This window comes from Symsagittifera roscoffensis, chromosome 4, assembly GCF_963678635.1.
Source record: "Symsagittifera roscoffensis chromosome 4, txSymRosc1.1, whole genome shotgun sequence".
NCBI lineage: Eukaryota > Metazoa > Xenacoelomorpha > Acoela > Convolutidae > Symsagittifera > Symsagittifera roscoffensis.
In genome coordinates, this window is record NC_087065.1 from 77,997,429 (window position 1) to 78,021,861 (window position 24,433).

General features: G+C 36.3%; 2 protein-coding genes across 2 annotated transcripts in view; both read right to left on the reverse strand.

The window, feature by feature from the left end:
• LOC134845034 (uncharacterized) overlaps positions 1-19,250 on the reverse strand; it is a 28,614-nt gene extending 9,364 nt beyond the window's left edge. Inside the window, exon 1 of the mRNA XM_063861864.1 lies at positions 16,708-19,250. Coding sequence (XP_063717934.1) covers positions 16,708-19,250 — 2,543 coding nt within the window. The remainder of the gene's footprint in view (positions 1-16,707) is intronic.
• Positions 19,251-19,385: 135 nt separating this feature from the next.
• On the reverse strand, positions 19,386-22,145 carry LOC134845035 (uncharacterized). Its single transcript, XM_063861865.1, has one exon. It carries the CDS (start codon positions 22,143-22,145, stop codon positions 19,386-19,388), a length of 2,760 nt encoding a protein of 919 aa, XP_063717935.1.
• Positions 22,146-24,433: the final 2,288 nt, after the last annotated feature.

Here is a 24,433-nt window from a genome sequence, read left to right on the forward strand (position 1 = left end):
ATAGTTTAAACTCCACAGTCATACACAATGAAAACCTCAATGGAACTAGGAATCTCACTCAACAAGATATCCAGACACCATCACACTTCATAAATGAAGAAATCGTACACACAACAACTACACAACAAAGCATTTCACCGATACGTCCAAATTTAACAACACCAAGAAATACAAACCCTTCACAAACACAGGTAACCTTGCAATCAACCGTTAAACCTTCGGTTGCCCCAAAATATTCACACATGGATTATCAAACATACAGACCCACGACAATACCGTCAAAAACACGTAAAACGTTCACTAGAAACAATTTTGCAGAACATAATTATAATTACACACATCCATCAAAAACAAACTATCCCCCACGAAAAAATACTAATAATCATATAAGACCTCGAAACTGGGATAACCCAATGGCATCAACCAATTCAGTAAATTTTCAAACAAATTCACATCCTCCACAGGATCGTAGAGAAAATTATCCATTTTTTCAACAAAATAAGAATAAAAAACAAACATCTTATCAAATGGATTACTTATCCTCAGATGATGATTTTTTACAACCAGATATATTTGCACCATATAATCAAGAATATCGTGGACAAGGAGTACAGAAACCACATACAAATCATAGAATTTTTTCTCCACAACCGATAGATACACAAAATCAACAACCAATCCAAACACAAAACCCAATTAATACACAATCTTTTCAACAACAAAACCCAATGATCGCACACTCGTATCAACCAACACAAATGCAAAATGAAATACCACTCCCATATTATCTTCAACAACACGAAATAACAAGAAATCAACTTTCAAATTTTTCTCAAATGCCAAATGCAGCAGAATCATTACAAATGACAATGAATCCATACCTTATGGGTGGATCATCAATAACATCAAACAAACCTTTAATGGTATTTACAGGAACAGACCCTGAATATTCTGTAGAAGATTATTTAAATGCAGTAACAGCAAATTTGATTTTAAATATAGGACCTGAACCAATTAATACGCCACTACATCAAAACTGGATACATCGACGCACAGCGTTGATACAGACAACCTTAGATGGCGCAGCCCAAAAATGGTTTTCAGTATTGCCTATAGAAATAAAATCAAATTGGAAAAGGTTTACACAAGAATTTTCAAAAATGTTTGACTCCGAAAGAAACAAACAACAACAAAGAGTTTTATGTAATGAAATTCGCAGATTACCAAATGAAACCATCAAGCAATTAGCAGTACGCATCGAAACACTAGTTCGAAAAGCATATTCATTAAATACACACGACTATAAAAACACAAAAATGACAGAAATCTTAATGATGACCTTAACACCGCAATTAAGGAAAATAGCAATAAAAAAAGAGCATCCCATCCCTCCTCAATTCGAGAACCCGATTTAGATTTTCGAAAACTAGTAGACAAACTAGAACAAGCGGAAATCACAATGAAACTCGAAGAAACAGAAAATCTGAAATTACAATATGTTAACCGAATTGAAACAAATTCTACAAATATCAACAATATACAGGAATCAGATACAGACCTCGTTGAAAAAATCACTGAAATACTTAATATTTATGAAAAACACCCAAACTTTAAAGGCAAACCATCTTTCAAAAAATGGTGTAACTATTGCCGACGATATGGACATAGTATTTCTGAATGTAGACAAAAACAGCAAGACAATCAAAATAAACCTCAAAAATATAAAGAACCAAATAAATCATTCTATCAATACATGAAGAAAGATCAAAATCTACTGAACAAAAATGTATACAGCAACAACAGTTCAGGAAAACCACTCCCGAACAATACAAATTATACAAGAACTCAATCACCACATAACTCAAGTTATAGAGGAAGATCGCCAGAACGAAGACATACACAAAATCCGTCACAAAATCACTACAATAGACCAAATAGTCGAAATAACTACTCCAGATCTAATTCAAACACAACACAATTTGTTTCTAGATCTAATTCCCAATCAAGAAATAAATACTATCCAAACAATCAGTCACGAAACTCATCATATAATAGAAATAGAAACTATTCCAATAATCGAAATAGAAGCTATTCAAACAACCGAAATCAGTATTACCCAAACAATCGATCAAGAAATAACTCATATAACCGATCAAACGGTAATTATCAAAATAGATCACGAAATAGTTCACAAAATCGACATTCAAGTTATAATAATCGTTATAGAAATTATTCCCAATCACCACACCGGAATAATAATCATTATAATAATTCTAATAATCGCCACAGAAGTAGTACCCCTAAACATCAAAGACATATTAATCAAGTACAATCAAATCCAGAAACAACATCAGACCCCCCAGGTATTGATGACACAGTAAATGATACGTTACAACTCAATCAAATAAACTGTGGATCATCAGACTCAGAAAGTGATACAGAAAACACTCTCTCCATCAATATGATAGCAGTCGAAAATGACTATGAACCTATTATATATGAACAACCATTTTCATCACACATATATGAAAATCAATCAGAACTCCTTCACAATTATTATATTGAACCCATCCATTCCACACCAACGACGCAAGAAATTAATGGAATTAACGCTACAAATCAATCCAATGAGAATGACAAAACAAAATGCTTGAATACAAACCACATCTATCAAAATATACAAAAAGAACAACCTAAAGAGAAAATTTTAAAAATACCATTTCTCTTAGAAAGTCCAAAAAACAAAGAATTTCAACCACCAGATCTTGAAATTGATTTTCTAATTGATTCAGGAGCAGAATCAAATATAATAAACATTCCCACATGGAATGAAATAAAAACCTTACACCCAAATCTAACACCTCTTGAAACCTCCAGTAAGCTAGCAACAGCACAAGGATCAACATTAATAAACTACGGAAAAATTCAATTATTTCTTCTCCCCACAAGAACAATAGAGCAAAATAAAATTTTAAATAAACCATTTAAAAAAATATTCCATATCATTGATATTAAACACAATATCATTGGAATACCATTTATCTCTAAATATTTACCAACAATCAACATCTTGAACAGTAAAATACTAATCAAAGATAAATATACAAAAACAAAAGACACATCCCTAACATTTTTTCAAAGATTAAATAAAAAACCACCATTCATTTCAAAATTCTATCCAATATATAACCAACAAAGAAAACACTTGAAACCACTATCAGGAAACATATACAGTTTTTCAATAAAACAAGTTCACCAATATGATAAAAAACAAAACAAACAACAATTTTATATGTCAGATTTTGAATTCAAACCTATCCATAAATTTTTCAAAGTTACAATCTCATCAATAAAATATTTGAAAAACTCGAATTCAGATATTATTTCTTTACATGTATACAACAATACACCCTACCAAGTAACATTACCTTTAGGACTTTTAGGCTATTGCGAAACCAACGCTACAATATCACCAATACACGAAAAAGCATATCGCGTAAATAATATACTCCAATTATTAGATATTTGTCAATCCACAATTCTTAATGAAGAATTATCCATAAATAATATAATAAGTAACGAAAAAAGAAATACGGATTATTTCACAAAAACCCCATATTTCAAACCTACATTCAATATAAGTAACTACACAGAGAATCAACAGAAATTTTTAACAATGTTTAACTTCCAACATTCACAAATAACACAAGACGAATTTGATAAATTAGCCAAACAGCTAATCAAATATTCATCAGTCTATGCAACATCCAAATTTGATGTTGGCAAAATCAGCTCATCACTACATCTCCCATTAAAACCAGACGCAGTTTTCAAAAAACAAAGAGCAAGTAAAGTACCAATTCACTTACACGATAAAGTGAACAGATTACTCGACATTTTAGAACAATACAACATTATATCACCAGTAAATAAAGAAGAACAACCAAAAGGTAACACATTTATCAACCCTGTTATCATTCTAGCCAAAGGAGAATCATTAGAAATCGTTCTCGACGCTAGATACCTCAACTCACTCATAGATGAATCAAAGTGCAATTGGCCTATTGAACCAATACAAGTTATTTTAACAAAAATAAACGGAAAATACTCTACAACCGCAGATATGAACAGTGCATATAATCAAATGCCATTAGATGAACAATCGCGACGTTTAACACAATTTGTTATTGGAAACCAACAGTATGAATTCAACCGCCTATTCTATGGAATATCCATAGGACCAGCAGCATTTTCAGCTTTTATGAGCAAAATTTTTAGACCACTAATACTCAAGAAAAACGCAATCACCTATTTAGACGATGTTTTTATGCAATCACAGACTAAAGAAGAAATGTTCAATGTTTTAGAACATTATCACCAAATACTTCAGAACGAAAATCTGAAGGCCGCCCCCGATAAATCACACTTCTTTTTGACAAGAGTTAAATTCTTGGGACATAATATAGAAAGAAAAACAATCACTCCATTGAAATCACGCATTGATGCTATTCAGAAACTCCAACCACCAACAAATAAAAAGAAAATTCAAGAATTGCTTGGAATGTTAAACTTTTTAAGCAAATATGTTTATAAAATGCAATTATACCTAAGACCATTCTATAATATACTTAGACAACAAAATAATTTTGAATGGAATACAGAACATCAAGCACGATTTGAAGAAATTAAGAAACTCTTAACTGAACAAATTTCGAACACAATTCCAGATCCAAATCAACCATTCTATGCAATGTGCGATGCTTCGAACTTTGGCATCGGCGCAGCATTATTACAATCACATAATGGTACAAATAAAATGAACCTTATATCAGCAAATTCTCGATTATTCACTCAAGCAGAGCTACGACTCTCAACCCTAATGAGAGAATGTACAGCCATAATATATACACTCACAGAATATGAATTTCTGATACTTGGATCAAAACATCCAACAGTTCTTTTCACAGACCATAAACCAATCATCTTTCTCTTTACACAAAAATCTAATCCAAACCACCGAGTTTATAGATTTCAACTAATTTTAATGAAATTCCCAAACCTACATATAGATTGGACCGCAGGAAAAAATCTTGCATTACCAGACACTTTAAGTCGAAATACGCCACCTGAATTACTTACACGTAAAACCACAGTTGAAATACCCAAAAATATAAAATTCTACCTTGCAGAAAACGAAACATCACCCCGATTGGAATGCAAATATGCAGTAAAAACTGACGTTGAACAATCACAGATAAATAGTTTACAACATTTTCAACTTTATTTAGATTGCCAAAATAATCACTATGAAGTTGATCTACTTGGAACATCAACTTTTAAACCAATTCCATATTCACAATGGATAAAAAATAACACCCAACAAAAAAGAATAAAGCAACGCCCGCCTAAAAAAGATCTTTTTCCACTAATTGAAAAAGAAAACTTAACTGATAAAATAAATTTATCAGGACCACAAACAAACGATTCAAAATACACAATAAATCAAGTTTTTGACCTCCATGACCCACTTGATACAATACCCTTATCTAAATTAGAAATTGAAAACATTTTTCTCGCCCCAACAGAAACAATTACAATTTCAACATTGAAACAATATCAAAATCTTGACCCAGTAATTAGACAACTAAAATCATGGCACAAATATAAAACTAAACCCGTCAAGGCAGATACAACTATTTTAGGAAACAAAACACTCCTCCGATACTTTCGAAAATTTAATAATACAACAATTAACGAAAATACAGACCTTTTAGAATATAAATTAAATGAATCTACAGTTCCCTGTCTCCCTTTGAGTATGATTCTCATAGCTTTTAATATTTCACATACACAAAATATTAAAGGACACTCTGGATCAGAGAAAACATATTCAAATTTCATACAAAACTTTTATTTCCCAAATGCACCAATTTGGATAAAAGTACTATGCAATGATTGTATAGTATGTCAACTAAATAAACCTTATCCAAATCAAAAACAAATAGCACAAAAACAAGATTTTAAAGGACAAAGTTTGTACTTTAACCACCGTATCTCCTTTGATACAAAAGGACCAATTTCACCCTCATCTGAAGGAAACTCCTACATTATGGTAATTGTTGACGCATTTACACATTATGTAGCACTTAACCCAGTACCACATTGTAACGCTTATTACGCTTACACAACGCTTTATGAACACTGGATAGCCAAATTTGGACTACCAGAAATTTTAGTTACAGACAACGGTACAGAATTCATAAATAAAGAAATCATCACACTATGTCATTTATATAACATCAAACACAAACCACGTACATCTTACGCACCTTGGACAAACGGCTTAGTCGAAGGCATGAACCGTTCACTACTAGAATATCTTAGATGTATCATCAATGGAAATGATACAAGATACACCGAATGGTCAGCAGATGTAAAATTATTTCCCTTAGCATATAATTCACAAATTACGACAACTCTAGGAATGTCACCATATGAAATGGTTTTTAACCAAAAGCCACGCAAACCAATAATGTTTACAGCAAACTCTCATAAAAACGCACAAAGTTATTGTCAACCGAATAAACATTCAATTTGTTATAACCTACCTTTACATACACACGATGAAGATCATTTTCATCACCCACAAATTCTTAAATTAGCCTCCGGTACACACACCGAATGGATTTTAAACAGAGATAAAAAACACAATGAAATTTACCAAAAAGTAACAAAAAAGTTGTTACAAAGGCAAAACATTAATTAACAAATAAATTCACGCTTTACACCAGCCTCCGATTTAAAAATTGGAACATTTGTTTTAATACCCAATTTTAATACTCAAACAGGAATTTCTAAAACATTACAACCCCTTCGTAAAGGACCATACCAAATAATTGCAAAACCCACTGATGTCACATATAAAATCACCGACTCAGACAAAAAAGAAATCGTTCAACATCGAAATAACCTATTACCTTATTATCCAAAAGAATACGCACTCCGCGAACTAACTCAATTATATTCTTTTACAGGTTTAAAAGTTATTCAAAATAACCCACATACGGAAAATACAACAAAGGAACAAAAAGATTTTCACCTCAAAAACCAAAATACAAAATCAACCACCACAAAAAGCAATACAAAAAATCTAGATCAAAATACATCTCCAAAAGAAAGGAGAAATAGAAAAATGACAGAACAAATAATACCCCAAGAGCAAATCGACAAATCAGAACATAGAGAGTCATCACGACTTAGAAATCAACCACGTAAAAATTATAAAATATTCATCCCACAATCTAAAATATTAAAGAAAGTCGAATTTCAAAAACAACTTTAATTTTATATTTCACAATCTTGAAACCTTTGAAACATTTTGAGTTTTCATTTTTCAAAATAACATGCTGACAGACACGCAATGATTCTAGTTCAAATTTAAACCAATAGGATTCATCTAATCCGTCACCTTCTCTAACTTAAACTCAGATCAATTAGACGAACCATAAAAAACTCCAGGCATATCTATAACTATAACTTTACGACCTCCAGGTCAAAAATAAGCAAACCACTCCAACTTGACAACTAACATAAATATCACCATAATATCATAACCCTCCCTTATCTAATAACCCAAAGATCAACAATATTTCCCCAACTCAGACCTCAAGTACCCCCCAAACAAATCTGTTAACTTAGCCTAAAGTAACAGAACGAACATTTTAATTAGCCTAAAGTACAAAAATCTCACCATACCCCGGATCATTTGACAAATAAAAATAAAGAAAAAGACGACCTCCCGATCACCATAAAAATTGCCCCCAACAATTTTTCACAAAACTCAACCCACTTGTCAAAAAACCAATAAATAATCTGACCACACTTGAAAATTGCCCCAAACAACAAAAAATATTCGATCAAGAAGTCATTTCTTAAATGCTCTTCTCCCAATCAGTCAAAATAATTCTAACAATTCTCATACAATTTTTTACGATACTTAAAACTTTTATAATATTTCTTTTTGATATCTTTGAATCTTTTGTAATAATCTTAATCATTTTTTGCAATATTTTTTTAATTTTCTATTCCATATTTGAACTATTCCTCCAACTTTCAAAAGCCCTTGATTATATCCACAGGTACGATTCATAAAACTTGTCTAAATGATACGAACCATTTTCAGTAGAACTGATATTTTTTTACTATTTGTAATTTTCATAACATTTCTATCATCCCTCATTTTGACAATATGCAAATGTATAAAGAAAGCAATCATCACATTCGCCCTAGCAACAATCCTCCTAATTCTTTTTCTAGAAGAATACTATAATAAACATAAATTTTTTCACTAAAAGAATAAACCAAAAACTATCAAAAATTGCTAACCAATAGTCACACAGTCAGTCTTCACCGACATCATCCCAATATAACCCAACAACACCTTCAACTACCCAAAATCCTCAAACATCTACACGAATTTCCTTTCAAGATAACCCATATACTTTTGAAGAACGACACGCACGCTTATCTGAACCACTAGAACCCGTTCAACGGCAAGCACCTTTAAGTGAACCAACATATAACTTATACCCAACACTACCACCAGAACTAAGTAGAATACGACATCCTAGCCAAAACCAAAACACAACCGAAATAAATAGACAAATTATACCTCCTCGACGAAATAGAAATTTTCAAACTCCCCGAGTTCATTTTGAAATACCTCAATCCCCATCACAAAGCACTCCAGAAAACCCCACTGGTATCTTACCAGAAACCCCTACACTTCTTTCACAACGTAGCACCTCAAGCCTACCCTCGGATTACTTAGGTTCAACACCAACATCCAAACAAATACGTGAAAATCCCTTTAATCCCCCAAACCAAACATCACAACTACCATATTGGACAACACATTCATTCACACAAGGTGAACCAAATTTAACCAATGACCCAATAGATATTTCTTCAGATACAACATCCTCATCACTACCGGAAACATTATCACTACCATCAACACCATCAATTAGCCAAATTTCACCGACGCCTTTTAACTTAAATTTTCCAAATAATCTCGACGCAAGATATCGAGAACAATCATCAACAACTATTCCTTTAAGACTAGATTGGAATACATTTACAGCACCTCCACCACTATTTGGACAACACTTAGAAAGTAATCGCCTTCACAACTGGGCACTCAATAGACTACAATATCGACAAGACATTCACGACGATATTCGTGACCACAATATACAAATACTCCAACAAAATAGTTTACAATTAAAGTTTGAAATCACAGTTAAATTAAACAACATTACTCAACATCCCTACCCTTTAAACCTACCAAACATAACAGCTCAATCACTACACCACCATTTATAACAACTGAAGTAATATATAAATACGACAGATACACCAAAAAGACAATTGGTTACATTACATTTTATAACCCATACTCAGGATTATCATACACATGTATATTCCAAAATTATTAATTTTTCTCCAACTCTTTTTTCTAGTAATCTCAAATCAAAACATAAACCCTTCCCCCCGCACAGGACCCCAAGATTTATTAGTAACACATTACGATTGTGAAGAAAACGAACAAAAAACACTAAACAAATATGCAATAAATCAAGTATCACAATGCGAAACAGAACCACAAGCCATAGAAACAACAAATGTAATAGCAACACTTTACTCAAAAGCCCGAGCAACAACAGTTATAGGATATAAATTCACAGCAACATTCTCTGAGAAAAAAGTACATTGTTCACAAGTCTCAAACGGAAAAAAAAACCGACTTGACCATGAATCATTCTACCAAAGTAATATCGAACGACTTTTACACCTAAATCCCGAAGATTGTAAAAACGAGTTACTCCGACTAAATATCACACAAAATAAAAACTCAGATAGAAAGTTAGTATACTTCCAAGTTTTTTCAGACTCTGTACATCAAGCAGAACTTGAAAGATATCAAGGACATATAAAATTAGATGAAAAATACCCATATATTGGCGCACACGGACGATTAACCTATGACATACACGATAAACACTGGATACCACACATTGGTATAAATAACCCACCAAACTGCAAAGCAGACACAAAAAATAAAGGATACCAAGAAATAATGTTTTTCGATTGGAAAAAACAACTCGAAAAAATACAACTCACACGAGATTTATCAGACAACACAATGATCTATCAAAGAATTAGATTACCTTGTAAAAATGATCAAGGTTATTGCGACCCTACAACACGAACACAAGCAACAATTGTTTGGTTCCCCGAAGACACATGTACAACATTTCAAGTAGCAAAAATACACGCTCGTATGATAAAATTTCACGAAAAATATTTTATACAATCAATACCATATGAACAAGTAAATCCATTACGAAAATAAGTTCTAATTTTAGAAACATTCACAATATAGAAAATAAATTAACACGTTTTCAAGTATATCAAGAAACAGAACTTGCATGTATATATAAAAACCCACTTCACAAAACACAATGCTCCGAAATACTAGTTGAATACGAAAAAGGATTCGACATGACCACTGGAAAAATAAAAGTCGACCCATACGCCACAAGTCATCCTCCAAATGAAGGAACATCATATATACCAGTTAATTTTCAAAAAAAATACAGGTCAACCTGGTGGACATCTAAAGCCCCAAGACGATCAAAGCACACGTTTACAAGAACTATCACTAATGAATAGTACAAATTTCGGTAATATCCACTATGATTTTTACTTAGATATGAAATTAGACTACACGATTAGCCGAATTTTTCAAGAAATGTCACTCTCCGAATTAGAAACACTTCACCAATTATGCGAATTAGAAAGAACACAAATATTACAATCACTTGCACTAGCAGTATTAAAAATACCCTACGCAGGATATTTACTATCAGGAAATAGATCAAATTTTTTAGACTACGAAGGAAACATTTTATGGTTTTATACTTGTACCAAAAAAAGTATCACCACTATACGTTTTTGAAGACAAACGATGCTATAAAAGAATCCCTATCTTTTATAAGAATAAAGTACATTTCGTTGACACACTTTCAAGAAGAACCTATTTCTGGGATACCGCAGTCCCATTTGGATCAGAAAATAGCCACAATGTAGTACAACTAAACCCTGATGAAGATAAAAATTACCTTCTTACCCCATATCCCACATTAATGCAATCACTCAAAAAATTTTCACCTGAAAGCATTAGAGCTATCGCTCGAAACCCAAATATCGACTTACAATCAATAGGAATATATTCAAAATCAGATATTCAACATCACATTAGAACACAACAATTCCAAGAATTAATAACACAAATGGACACTATACAAAGACAATCAATTGACCAAAACTTACGCAAACTTGCCGAGACCGCAGGATTTGCAGATATTTATACACAAGACTATAGCGGATATTTTAAAGACATTAAAGACTATATATATCTAAACGGTGAAAAATACCGACCACAAGATATCTCACCTATAAATATTTTTAGCTTTGTTACACTCAAAAATGAAATTCTTGATTTTCTAGGATGGCCCTACTACATCTTAGAAAAATTAACTATTTTATACGCAATGTTTAACTTTATAGGATTTCTTTTTTCACTTTTAAAAGGAATCTACAACACATGTGCTATACAAACACAAGTAAACAGACAAGCAAGTGTAGCACGCATACTATTTGCAGGATTTTTCGGAATTTTTTCTACATCAATAAACAAAATTCTTTTAGACGCACAAATAAAAGAATACAACACCAAAATAGCAACAAGACAGAACACATACGACGAAGAACATAACAATGTAGACACAACGCCCACAGCACCACAGTTACCACCTCTACCACATAACCATCCACTATCCCTAGTCCCACAAAATTTTCGAAGTTTAGCAATAACACATAATCCAAATTTTAGACCAACCATATCACAAAGTCCCATCCAACATATAAGGACACACCATTCACAAGATGAAAATACTTATGAACAAATTATAGAACAACCCCATACCACCGCTTTTCAGTCTCAAAATAATAATTTTTTTAGCCCACGATGAGCCGACAACTTGGATCCCTACACCGCTCAAATTCCCACCCAACCAACCTCAACACTCCAATTACAATAATTCCACTTTTTGCTTTCCCGCCACCCAATTTTCCAACTATTAATGTAACATCAGGCATGAATTCAGATACTAATTCACAAATCTCAGTTTTATACTCCACTTCACAACTCAATAACCCGAATATTGAAACCCCCGATGAATTTGCCGATTCTGAACCATCTCCATCCAATCATTTTCACACCAACCCCTCAATTTTTTCCCAACCCCCTTTTCAACCAATACTACCAAATAACCCTGTCCCAACCAATTCTACACCCTCTTATGCCTCCCAAGTCACTCCAACCTACTCTTCACTTCATTCAGACCGATCATCCAATTCTCCAGATACCCCCCAAATCTCCCCAGAACTAGATAATTTTATTACCCTACAACAACAACCCTACCACCTTGACACCCCCACTATAAACCAAATTTCATCCACAATAGATTCATCCAACCCACCTACCCCTACACCCTCTTCAGTTTATACCGAATCATTAGCACCATCATCCACATCTACTGAATCTTCACTCAGCACTAATAGAGCTTATCGCACTTTTAAAAGAAAGTTCCCAAACCATCCTTTCCCAGCAAAACCAGGAACAGCCCGTGAATATATACATCATCCAAATCACACTAACACGAAAGAATTTTTAGCTATCACCTTACCCTCATTTCCACAATATACCTTAAACACCCCTCACGACACTAACGATACACGTAGTTTTGTAGACGAACACGTTTTAATGCCTACCCTTCCTTGGACCTCATATTATCATTTTACTAATTCCCTTTGCCTACCTTTATCTAACACTCACATCGATATAGAACGAAATAAAGACATGCTATATCGACTCACTACACCACTAACACCTAGACAACTTACTTACATCGGATATAAAAAGTCACTAAAAACATACACTGCACCCCGAGCTAACGAATATACGCTAGAATATTATGATCATAACATCATCCGAACTAACCAAGATCAATTTTTAGACGATGATCGCTTCGCTAACCCACAAATCACAGAAAAATTTTTCATTAAAACACCATATGTATTTACACTCAATATCTTTGATCGCAAATTTGACCACATCATTTCAGAAGCACTAACAGACACACAAGCCTACGAAAGTTTTAAAGAACGCTTTCAATTATTTTCACTAACCTTTCATTTCCTTGCACCACATGAACGAGATTTGCACTGCTCACACGATATTATGTTACGCACTAAACAAACTCACACATATACATATTATCGTTTTATACAAAATCACTTCGACCTACACACTCCCTCCAGGCAACCACACCACCGTTTTCAATTCATCAATTCCAAATACACCTCACCATTCTTTCTTAACTTTACATATTGCATTAAAGATACTAACCTTCATGGTATTCCTCGAAATTACGACCCCATAACCCAAATGTATATTTTTTGTCCCATCACGAAGACCTTCAACGCAGAAGAATCCCGACCCTTCCTTATCCCACACGAATTTGTTCAACCTATAGAAATCCCCATATTAGAATTCATCCACAACACTAAATTCAATCACAAATTATATAATCTCATCCAAAACACACCTTATGAGTTTGCAGTTGGCACAGAAGAACTAACAACCATTAAAGCACTTCAATTGCTTTGGCCACTGCTTCAAATTAAAAATATCATCCTCATCTTAGCAAAATTACTAACAACTTCCGACCTCATCCACGACATCTTTCCCCACGGTTTCTTCCCCGACGACTAACAGGTAAGTATGAATTATACATATTATTAACTAATTAAATTAAAATTAGAAACTAACCATTCTTTATCCATGTCTTCTTTAGAATTTTAGCCTTCATCCAACGATCATCTGAAAAATTCACAAAAGAAAAATAAAAAATAGAAAACTTCTTCAAACTGTTTAAAACTTTATTAATTTTTTGCACCAAACAATTAAATAAAAATGCAGTAATTTAATTTATAAATTTTTTCCCCACAAGCAGTAAATCTAATAATGATGAAAATTTGTAACTTAATTTTCCCCAACAACTAACAGTAAATTTGAATTTCTATGTAATAAATTGATAAAACGAAAATGCAGTACTAACCTTTTGATATTTCCATTCATTCGCACAAAAATTCTATCCACACTCGCACAGCTCGCCCACGAAGAATTGTTTAAAATAATGAATTTCAGTTTCAAGCTTTCACACTCAACTCTAACACAAGATAACACGTTTCAAACTTTCCTTTAACCCGGTTGGAAAGGAATTATATACTAAACAACACTAACCAACGCAGCTTACTAAACACCACAAATCATAGAATAACAGCATGACTAAGAAAAGGAAACCAACGGTACCCAAACCGGAATAACCCAGTTTAAAACTGGATAATTTATTCTTTTGAAGACTATTATAAAGTCTAAGAAAGAAATAATAAAACACAAAAAAGTCGAAAGATAAACCCATACCACAAACAATTTGATTTTTGAAAAGAGGACACAACCAACAAAACATAAGAAAAACCACAACAAACCCAACATAAAACGTTATCACATAACAGGACGTCTCACAAACACCGCATGCAATCATACTCCCACTCCTGGCCTAACCCACCAGAAGAGGACGTCCTGAGCATGCTCTATAGCCGGCCTAACCCACCGTGCTACATCCACGCTTTGTGACCACACTCCTATGTTTAATAAGAGCTACTCAAGGGTGAGTAACTCTTCAAAATAACTGAACTAAAACAAAAAGCTTTTGTGAAAACAACTAACCAAAATCATAATTAAAAAACATTAAACTAATAAAAGTTTTATAAAATGTAAATTATATTATGCAATATATAGATCAGCATACAACACCAAGGACGAACATCCAAAGACAAAACGACCCCACTACACTCGAAAAAGAATGGCCAACCACAATCGATATGCCGCTCACAATCACAACTCAAAGGATTTAGAGTACGACTTGACTTCGCAGAAAAGGACTTCATTGAACTAGACCAATGACCACCTCGATGTTCAAGTATACGTACAGATCCGAGTAACCAGGCATCCCCTCCATGCACAATCTCCACGCCATTCCCAGACAAGGTCAAACACAAGAAGTTCTCTACATGAAACAGAAAAACCTGACATAGCCAACCATTCTGAAATCAGATTTGAGTTTGTTGCGAAAACACAGTCGTTGTCACAAGAAGACACAACGTTTGATGTCCCTAATTCCAACGTCCTGGAACTTCTCTAACAAGGGAAACCGGAAAAGAAATATGATGTTCGCCAAATACCAACGTCCATCATCCATCCTTCAAATTGCAGAAAAACTATTCTAAAAAACTCTGTAAAACCCGGATGGGTGGAACCTGATCTAAACTACATTTTATGATTGGATAAATTAGATATTTTACCACTGTAAAGTATGTAATATTAACCAATCATGATCCATCTAACTAACAACCCACTTATTTGAAAGTGCTGAAATTACTTGTAATTTCAGCACCAGAGAGATTTGAATTTAACTTAGAAGTTAGTTGAACTCTCCCGAGTACTTCAGCAGCCGCAATAAACCAGTATACCCTAGATCTATTGAGCCTAGCAGAGACTAGTTAAACAACCTGAGACTAGATAAGTATAAGAGTAAGATTAGGATCGGTATTAGACTAAGAAGTTGCACGAATCTATCCGGCCGAAAATAAGATAGCGTGACGAGCAGACGGTGTACCCTATCCGAAATTACTCTATGAGTTAACCACATCGGTCCTAACTCATCAGGGATTCGACCCCCTGCCGACCCAAAGCGTCCCCCCTTTGATACTTTTTCAGAAATCCATTGTTGGCCGACCGACCCTAAAATTTTTCTAAAGGCGCTATAATAATTGGGTAAAATACCTTAGGAGAGTAGTACACCAATTGTTAGTAAGGGTAGTTTTAAGGGTTGAGTCAAAGGAGTTCCATGCAGTTGGGCATCAGTTGAGTAAGTACATGAAAAATAATACAATAGTAAATCAGGGATAAAACTAAGGTAAATATAATATCATAAATAGGGATATTATATTACATGGTACGGGGAATACTAAAAGGCGAACGTTAGAAAAAGGGGAACTGTTAATAAGGGGGTTATTCAGAAAAGTTGATATTAATCCCGAGTTTTCGTATAAATTGAAACATTATTTTACCTGAAAGTTTGTCATTTCCTTGTAAGTCATGCTGTTTTTGAAAAGTTGAGAGAAACGAGTGAGTCAGCTTGGCTGTAATGTCAAAAGTCAAGTTGAGAGAAAGGTGACCTTAATTGTTTACAATTAACACCCGCCCACATTTGCAGAGCTTGCAAATAAAGTATTGAATAAAATAGTAAGGATACGGTAAAATACAAAGATAAGGGAACCAGTAGATAAGGGAACCAGAAATTGTTCTTTTTCATCTTCATCTTGGTTTGTCTATCGTTGAGCTGATTGTCTTAGTTGAATTGACGAGTCGTAGATTTGTTCATCTTTGTCGAGTTGATATGTTGAAGGCTGAGTTGCGTGATTATTTGGTTGGTTAGCTATTTGAAGCTTGGTTACTGCGAAACTGGGAAAACGCGGCTCAATTTGACCACAGGTCGAACTTTGAATCCAGTTGGCGTTTTCAGCTTCACTGAGCGGACTATTCCATCTTGTCCAGGAAAGGTTTCCACCACTTTAGCAAGAGGCCACAGTACACGAGGTGTAAAATCCTCCAACATCCAGACCATGTCGTCGGGTTGCAAATTGGAAGTCGCAGAAGTCCACTTTGATCGTTTCTGCTGACCTGGTAAGTACTCTCGAAGAAAGCGATTCCAGAAGTGATCTGCGAGTAGTTGGGATGCTTTCCATGATTTTGACAGAGATAAATCCTTGTCCTTGAAGATACCAGGCGGTAAATTTGGAGTTCCACGACCAAGAAGGAAATGGTTGGGAGTGAGAGGCAGATCATCTTTGATGTCGTCAGACACATTGGTTAAAGGTCGTGAATTCATGGTTGATTCAATTTCGGTCGTGAAAGTAGCCAGTGTTTCATAGGAGAGTGTTCTTGATCCGATGACTTTGTACAGGGAAAGTTTAAATATCTGAACTAGTCGTTCCCAAGAACCACCAAAATGAGGGGCCGCAGGAGGGTTGAATTTCCATTCGAGTGATACGTCCAGCTGATTGATGCTTTCCACAAATTCTTTGTTCTTTTCCAAGTTGTCTAGACATTTCTTCAGCTCAGAATTGGAGCCCACAAAACTTGTCCCACAGTCAGAAACCATTTTCGATGGTTTTCCTCGCCGGGCAAAAAAGCGTCTGATACAAAGAAGAGTGCTGTCTGTCGATAGTCCTAATGAGATTTCAAGATGCACAGCTCTGATCACTAAGCATGTGAACAGTAAAATATACGCTTGGTATTGTTTTCCTTGAAGGATGATGGGAAAAGGTCCAACGTAGTCCAATCCAGTCGTTGCAAAAGGAAAATGATTTTTTGATGGCAGTCGATCAATTGGAAGATCTGACATCTGAGGGTAGTCGACTTGTTGTTGCATTCTTCTGCAGGGTATACAACTGTGTATGATACTTTTCAGCAGGACGCGGCAGCGAAGAATCCAGTAGTTTTCCTGTGCTATGGCCATTGCTTGTTCCTTTCCGCAGTGGGAATGTAGAACATGGATGTTAGCTAACAGCAGGCGAACATTGGGGTTTTCACCAGCGAGAATGATTGGATATCTAGCTGATAGCATGATAGGGGCACGCGTGAGACGTCCACGAGAACGCAGGATACCGAAGTTGTCCACAAACGGTGCTAATGTTCGAAGTCTACTTTTGCCTTCAATTGGTTTTTCTTTTTTGATGTCTGAAATTTCAGAGACAAAATCTGTCCTTTGGGCAGTTTTAATTATGAGAAGGTGCGATTTCGTTAGATGCAAGAGTTGAAGATCGACCTTCGACTGTTTGTTGATCTTCCGTTTGAGATTTTCTGCGAATAAGAAGCAGTATGCAACTGTCCGTATTAGTCTTTTCCAGTTGCTGAAGCGTTTGATGTCAAATATAGGCTCAAATTTAGCCTCTAATGAAGTAACGAATACAGGAATGTTCTCAAGCCGAATGTTTTCCTGTGAAGGCCATTGAGAAGAATCGTTCAACAGAAATTCCGGTCCTAGTAGCCACCGACAGCTTGAGGTCATTTCTAAAGCAATGTATCCTCTGGTACCGTCGTCAGCAGGATTTAGCAGAGTTGGAACGTGAAACCACTGTTCAGGTTTAGAAACGTCTAAAATTTTCTGAAGCCGATTAGCGACGAAAATTTTGTGTCGTATTTCAGGTGTTCGCAGCCAATACAAAACAGTAGTACTGTCAGACCAGAAATAAGTTTTTTCAACTTTGAGGTCAATTTCCTCTGAAACAAAGAGCGATAGTTGGGCAGCATATACTGCAGCTTGCAACTCGAGATTGGGAATTGTAACACGTTTCATAGGAGCGACTCTTGTCTTTCCTATTATAAACTTCAAAGATGTGGAGCCGTCGCTGTAGACTATTCTTAGGTAGCAAACAGCAGCGAGAGCGAATTCTGATGCATCACAAAACGTGTGAAGCTGGATTGAAGCAGGGTTTTCTTTATCAAAGAAGTTCCTCTGGAATGAAACAGTTTCGAAATTTTCCATTTCGTCTACCCAAAGTTTGAAATCGGGAAGTTTATCCGTGTCTAATGGAGTATCCCACTTAACACCTTGTGACCAAACAGATTGGAGAACTTTTCGAATCCGAATTGTCAATGGAGCCACTATTCCGAGTGGGTCAAATAAAGAAGCGGTATACTTCAGGAGTTTCCGTTGCGTAGCAATGCCAATACGTAGAATTTTTACAAACTTTTTGTTATCGATGAAGTAGCAGTCAGTGTTGGTATTCCAGTGAACACCGAGAACTTGTTGATGTTTAGGCGTTGGATCATTAGGGCTGACTAAAATATTTGGATCAATTGAATCCAGGAATGGTTTACTGTTTGAGTTCCATTTATTCAAGTTGAACCCACCTCGAGATAAAGATCCTCGTAGTTGTGTCATTTGTTGGAGGGCTTCTTCTACCGTTGACGAAGTGACATACAAATCATCCATGTAGATATTCCGTTGAATGATTTCAGAAGCCAGAGGAAAGTCGTTTTTACTGTCTGATGCACATCGTCGTACTGCGTAGCAAGCCACGCATGGTGAGTCTGTGGCACCGAAAATGTGTCGTGTATATTCGTGAGTTTATAATTTACCATTTTCTTTCCAAAGGTATCTTAGAAAAGGTCTATCCTTTGGGCTGACTAGCACTTGCATAAACATAGCATCTATGTCAGCAGATATTGCTATTTTATTTTGTCGAAAGCGAATTATGAGACCTGTTAAGTTGCACAAAAGATCGGGCCCTTTGAGCAAACTCGAGTTGAGGGATTTACCCTGAAAAATGCTGGAAGCATTTGAGACTCGTCTAACTTTGTCTGGTTTGTTGACATTTGTCACTGGATGATGCGGCAAATACCAAGATTTGATTGCAGTGTCATGTTTTGCATCTATTTTGGTGACAAAGCCTTTTTCTAAGTCAGTGATGACTGTTGCGCGGTATTTCTCCCTTAAATCAGGTTTACTTTTAAGGCGAAATTCGAGGCTGTTGAGTTGCTTTTCAGCTAGCCAACGGTTATTTGGAAGATCAGTATCCTCTTTCCAAAGAAGGTCAATTTGATAGTGACCATCTACTAAAGTACAAGAGTTTTCGAGAATATCGATTGCTCTTTTATCCGATTTGGAGTGCGAGCGTTTTGAAGAAGCGATGCCTGTGTTTTCTATTTTCATCCAGTTGAGAACTTTCTGGTATAATTTTTCATCTAAGTTATTGTGTGAATGAACTTGTGTGAAGTTCACCGGAACAGATGGAACGGAATTACATTGCGTTTTGTTCCGACCTGTGCATGTCCATCCCAAAAGGGTTTCGATAGCCCAGGGAACATTCTTGGGGCCATAAACGGTATTTTTGATCTCATGATATTCTGGATTGTTGTTTCCGATGACTAGCGATATGCTATTGTCGTTTAAGTCCGGGTATTTAACATGCTTTAAATGTGGAAAATTGTTGCACATTGCGTTTAGTTGAAAAATATCAACTGGGGCCAAATTATTTTCATCTACCGTGAGTACGTCATCGAGCGTCATTGGAGTCGATGTGCTTTTGTATGGTCTAATTTGTACATCCACAGATGTAACTTGAACTGACTTGGTCTCATGATATCCAGATATGGGAAGTGAGTGCTTCTTGTTGACGTCCAAGCCTAGTTGAGTTGCCACTGAGTCCAGTAGTAGAGTTACGCAGCTACCACTATCTAAGAAAGCGTAGGTACAAAGTGTTTTATCACCATTTGATAATTCGATTGGTACAAAAGCTGATTGACCTGATCTCTGACAAGCTATTGCGCGATTCACTGCAGCTTTACTAGGGTTTTTTCCATAAGTATCAGAAGGATCGTGGAGTAGAGTGTGGTGTTTTTTACCACAATTATCGGTTCGACAGAGCGATTTCGAATTGCAGTCAGTAAACCTATGATTCCCTAGACAGTTAAAGCATAAGTGCATTTTTCGGGCATGCTCTTTTCGTTGCTTAGGATCTAAAGCTTTGAAGTGCTCGCATTTGTAGAGAGGTCCACAGGTGTCTCCACTAGGACAAGCATTCGAGTTTACATTATTCTGAGCACGAGAGTTTTGTTGATCTCCCTGATGGTTAAAGCGCTGATTTTGATTTCCTACACCATTTGTAGTAAAACCATTGAAACGGGAACCACTAGGGTGTTTAGCGTTTCCAGAAGAATTGTTAAAATTGTTATTGTTTTGGTTTCGGAAACCTGTCGGAGGCATGTCGCGACACGCCTGTGCGTACCGTTGAAACCATTGTGCTAGATGTCTCAAGGAGGGTTGATCGTAGTCTTTGTCGATGACGAAGCGATTCCATTCTAATCTCACAGGGTCGGGAAGCTTTGCCAGAGCAGTGTTCAAGTTTGTTGTAGAACAAATATCGTGAACAAAACCAAGTTGCTCAAAAGTGTCCACTAAAGTTAGGAGAAAAGCAGAAAACTGCATGTAAGATTCTGGTTGAGCCAGATTTGGAGGTTTGAAATTTGCAAGACGTTGCAAAAAAGAGTTGACAATTCTATTGGTATTGCCAAAGTTTTCACGAAGACGTTGTAGTGCTAGTTCGTATGTGTCGCCGTTTGCACCATAACCAGCTATCATTAGTTTAGCTGGGCCAGTTACCAATGATTGAAGATGGATCATCTTTTCAGTTGGAGACATTTTAGAATTATGAATCGATGATACGAATACCCCATACCAGTGCAACCAATAGTTGGGATTGCCATTGAAAATTGTAGGCTTCAGTTTTGGCACTGATCGACTGAATGTAGTAGAAGTGTCGCTTGAATTAGTTGCCAAAGCTCGATTGTTGTTGTTAGGAGGGTTTGCAGCACTAGCTTGTTGTGAGCTGTGGTTAGGAACATCACTAGCAAATGGATTTGAAAATGATTGGTCGCCTTGAAATGGCGCCGAAAGGTTGTCGTCAGCGGCAGCTGTTCTTGCATTGCCTTGAGTATTGTTGCTCATGGTTATAAGGTTGTTGTTTGGTATATCCATTATGTTTGCAGTCGGCATGGAGGTTGCGGTTTCCTGTGGGAAAATTGAAGTAGCATTTTCTTGAGCGCTGTTATTTGGAATTGTAGAAGTAGCAGGATTTGATACTTGTTTTTTCAAATATTTTTTCACTTTCATTGAAAATACTCGGATTTTCTGTTTCAACTGTACTGTCCAGTGAGAATGTTCTTCAAAATCGTGTTCAGAACCAGCCTGTAACATTTGATCGTTCAGGGTATCAAGTTTTTGTTGGAATTGAGACAATTCAGTGAACGTTTCATTGATGAGTTCAAGATCATCTTCTTCCTCGTAGATGTTGTTTTCGAGCATGTCGATCAAAGTATTGATCTCCATTTCGTGATGACGTCGAAGCAAAACCAGTTTTCGAACGCCAGTCTCTTGAACGTTTTGATTGGTATCTTGCGTTTGGGTACCATTTTGTTCCGAAGGATCGCTGTCATTGTTTTGCGTCGTTTTAGGTTTAGGGCCATACCTTGAACCAGGAGACGTAAACCAATACCTACCAACTTATACCAGTATATGAATTTACCTTTACCAACCTACCAACTTATACCGAATACCACCGATGCTCGTAAGAAGGAGCGAAATAATGGATAAAGTTTAACCAATTACCACTGTACCTTACCACTTGTACCTACCTCCGAGGGAAAATTGAGCGGTCGTTCAAAGTGTCCTCGGTATTAACAATTAACTGCGATTTTAAAGCTAGTCCAAGAACCTACCTGGTCCTACCAGCCTACCGACCCTACCTACCTACCAATTACCAGTATAAACGGCAAAAAAAAACCGGGTGCAAAGATTAGCACCAATGAGTGTTGACCTCCCAGAGGACAACTGAGGATGACGTATTTACCTACCTACCTGTCGCTATTTAGCAGACGACCGAATTGTGATTGCTGACCTCCCAGAGGACAACTAAAGTTGATGTACCTGTTTACCTACCTGTCCTAATACCGTAGATTTATCCCTGTGCAATAAAATTTGCACTTTTACCAGTTGACCTCCCAGAGGACAACTTGCCTTTATCGCTGTAGCGTAGCGAATGAGACGAACTAGAGTTGTTCGAAGCAGTTGATGAGCTAAACGAAGCTCGAATGTAGCCACGAACCCAGTGAGGCTCGAAGCAGCAGAGGAAATGAGCTCAGGTAAAGCTCGACAGGAAGCAGCCAAGAACCGAGAGGCTCAAAGCAGAAAATAAGGTGAGCTAAGACGAAGCTCGAATGTAGCCACGAACCCAGTGAGGCTCGAAGCAGCAGAGGAATGAGCTCAGGTAAAGCTCGACAGGAAGCAGCCAAGAACCGAGAGGCTCAAAGCAGAAAATAAGGTGAGCTAAGACGAAGCTCGAATGTAGCCACGAACCCAGTGAGGCTCGAAGCAGCAGAGGAAATGAGCTCAGGTAAAGCTCGACAGGAAGCAGCCAAGAACCGAGAGGCTCAAAGCAGAAAATAAGGTGAGCTAAGACGAAGCTGGAATGTAGCCACGAACCCAGTGAGGCTCGAAGCAGCAGAGGAAATGAGCTCAGGTAAAGCTCGACAGGAAGCAGCCAAGAACCGAGAGGCTCAAAGCAGAAAATAAGGTGAGCTAAGACGAAGCTGGAATGTAGCCACGAACCCAGTGAGGCTCGAAGCAGCAGAGGAAATGAGCTCAGGTAAAGCTCGACAGGAAGCAGCCAAGAACCGAGAGGCTCAAAGCAGAAAATAAGGTGAGCTAAGACGAAGCTCGAATGTAGCCACGAACCCAGTGAGGCTCGAAGCAAGCGGAATAAGTGAGCTCAGATAAAGCTCAAACAAATGTCATGTCGAAGAACAATGACGAAAATTGAGAGTCCAAAAAGAACTCGAATCAGGTAACCAAGGAGTCGGGCAATAAGAAAGCAAAAGTGTCAGAAAACACTTGAAGGAAGGAAGCAATGAAGGAAGCAAAGGGCCAAGAAAGGCTCGGAAGGAATATACAAGGCGTCAGATAAGACTCGGAAGGAATGAATGAATGAGTAGGGAAAGACTCGGAAACGAACAACAAATGGGTCGAGAAAGACTCGGAAAGGAATGAAACATTGAGTCAGAAAAGACTCGGAAAGGAACGCAAAAGGCAATAAAGACTCTGAACGGAATGAAAAATGAGTCGGGAAAACTGAAGTTTTTTCATAAATGAGTCACAAAAGACTCGGAATAGCAAAGCAACAAAAAACGAATTGAAAGGGGAAAATTGATGAAAATAACTTAATACATTATTCAAAGTAAATGAAGCTATGAACAATTGAAACGTTTAAAGTTTACATGGGTTAGAAATCAAGAGCAATAATTGATCTTTTTTTTTTTTAAAAATGTAAATCAAATAAACTGCGATTAACTGAAAATAAATGAAATAATATTGTAATGGGGAAGTATTATAACAAGATATAATAAACCGCAGACGTAAAAACTGGGGAGGAAAAACAGTAACTAACCATAAATTCTTGGTTGTGGGGGAATAAAAAACACAGTGTAACGAGCTAATCAAAACTTTTTCGGGGCGCCAATATAATAATTGGGTAAAATACCTTAGGAGAGTAGTACACCAATTGTTAGTAAGGGTAGTTTTAAGGGTTGAGTCAAAGGAGTTCCATGCAGTTGGGCATCAGT

What these genes read in the sequence shown, in the direction of transcription:
- LOC134845035 (XM_063861865.1), bottom strand. Translation starts at nt 22,145, where the DNA reads ATGGAGATCAATACTTTGATCGACATGCTCGAAAACAACATCTACGAG.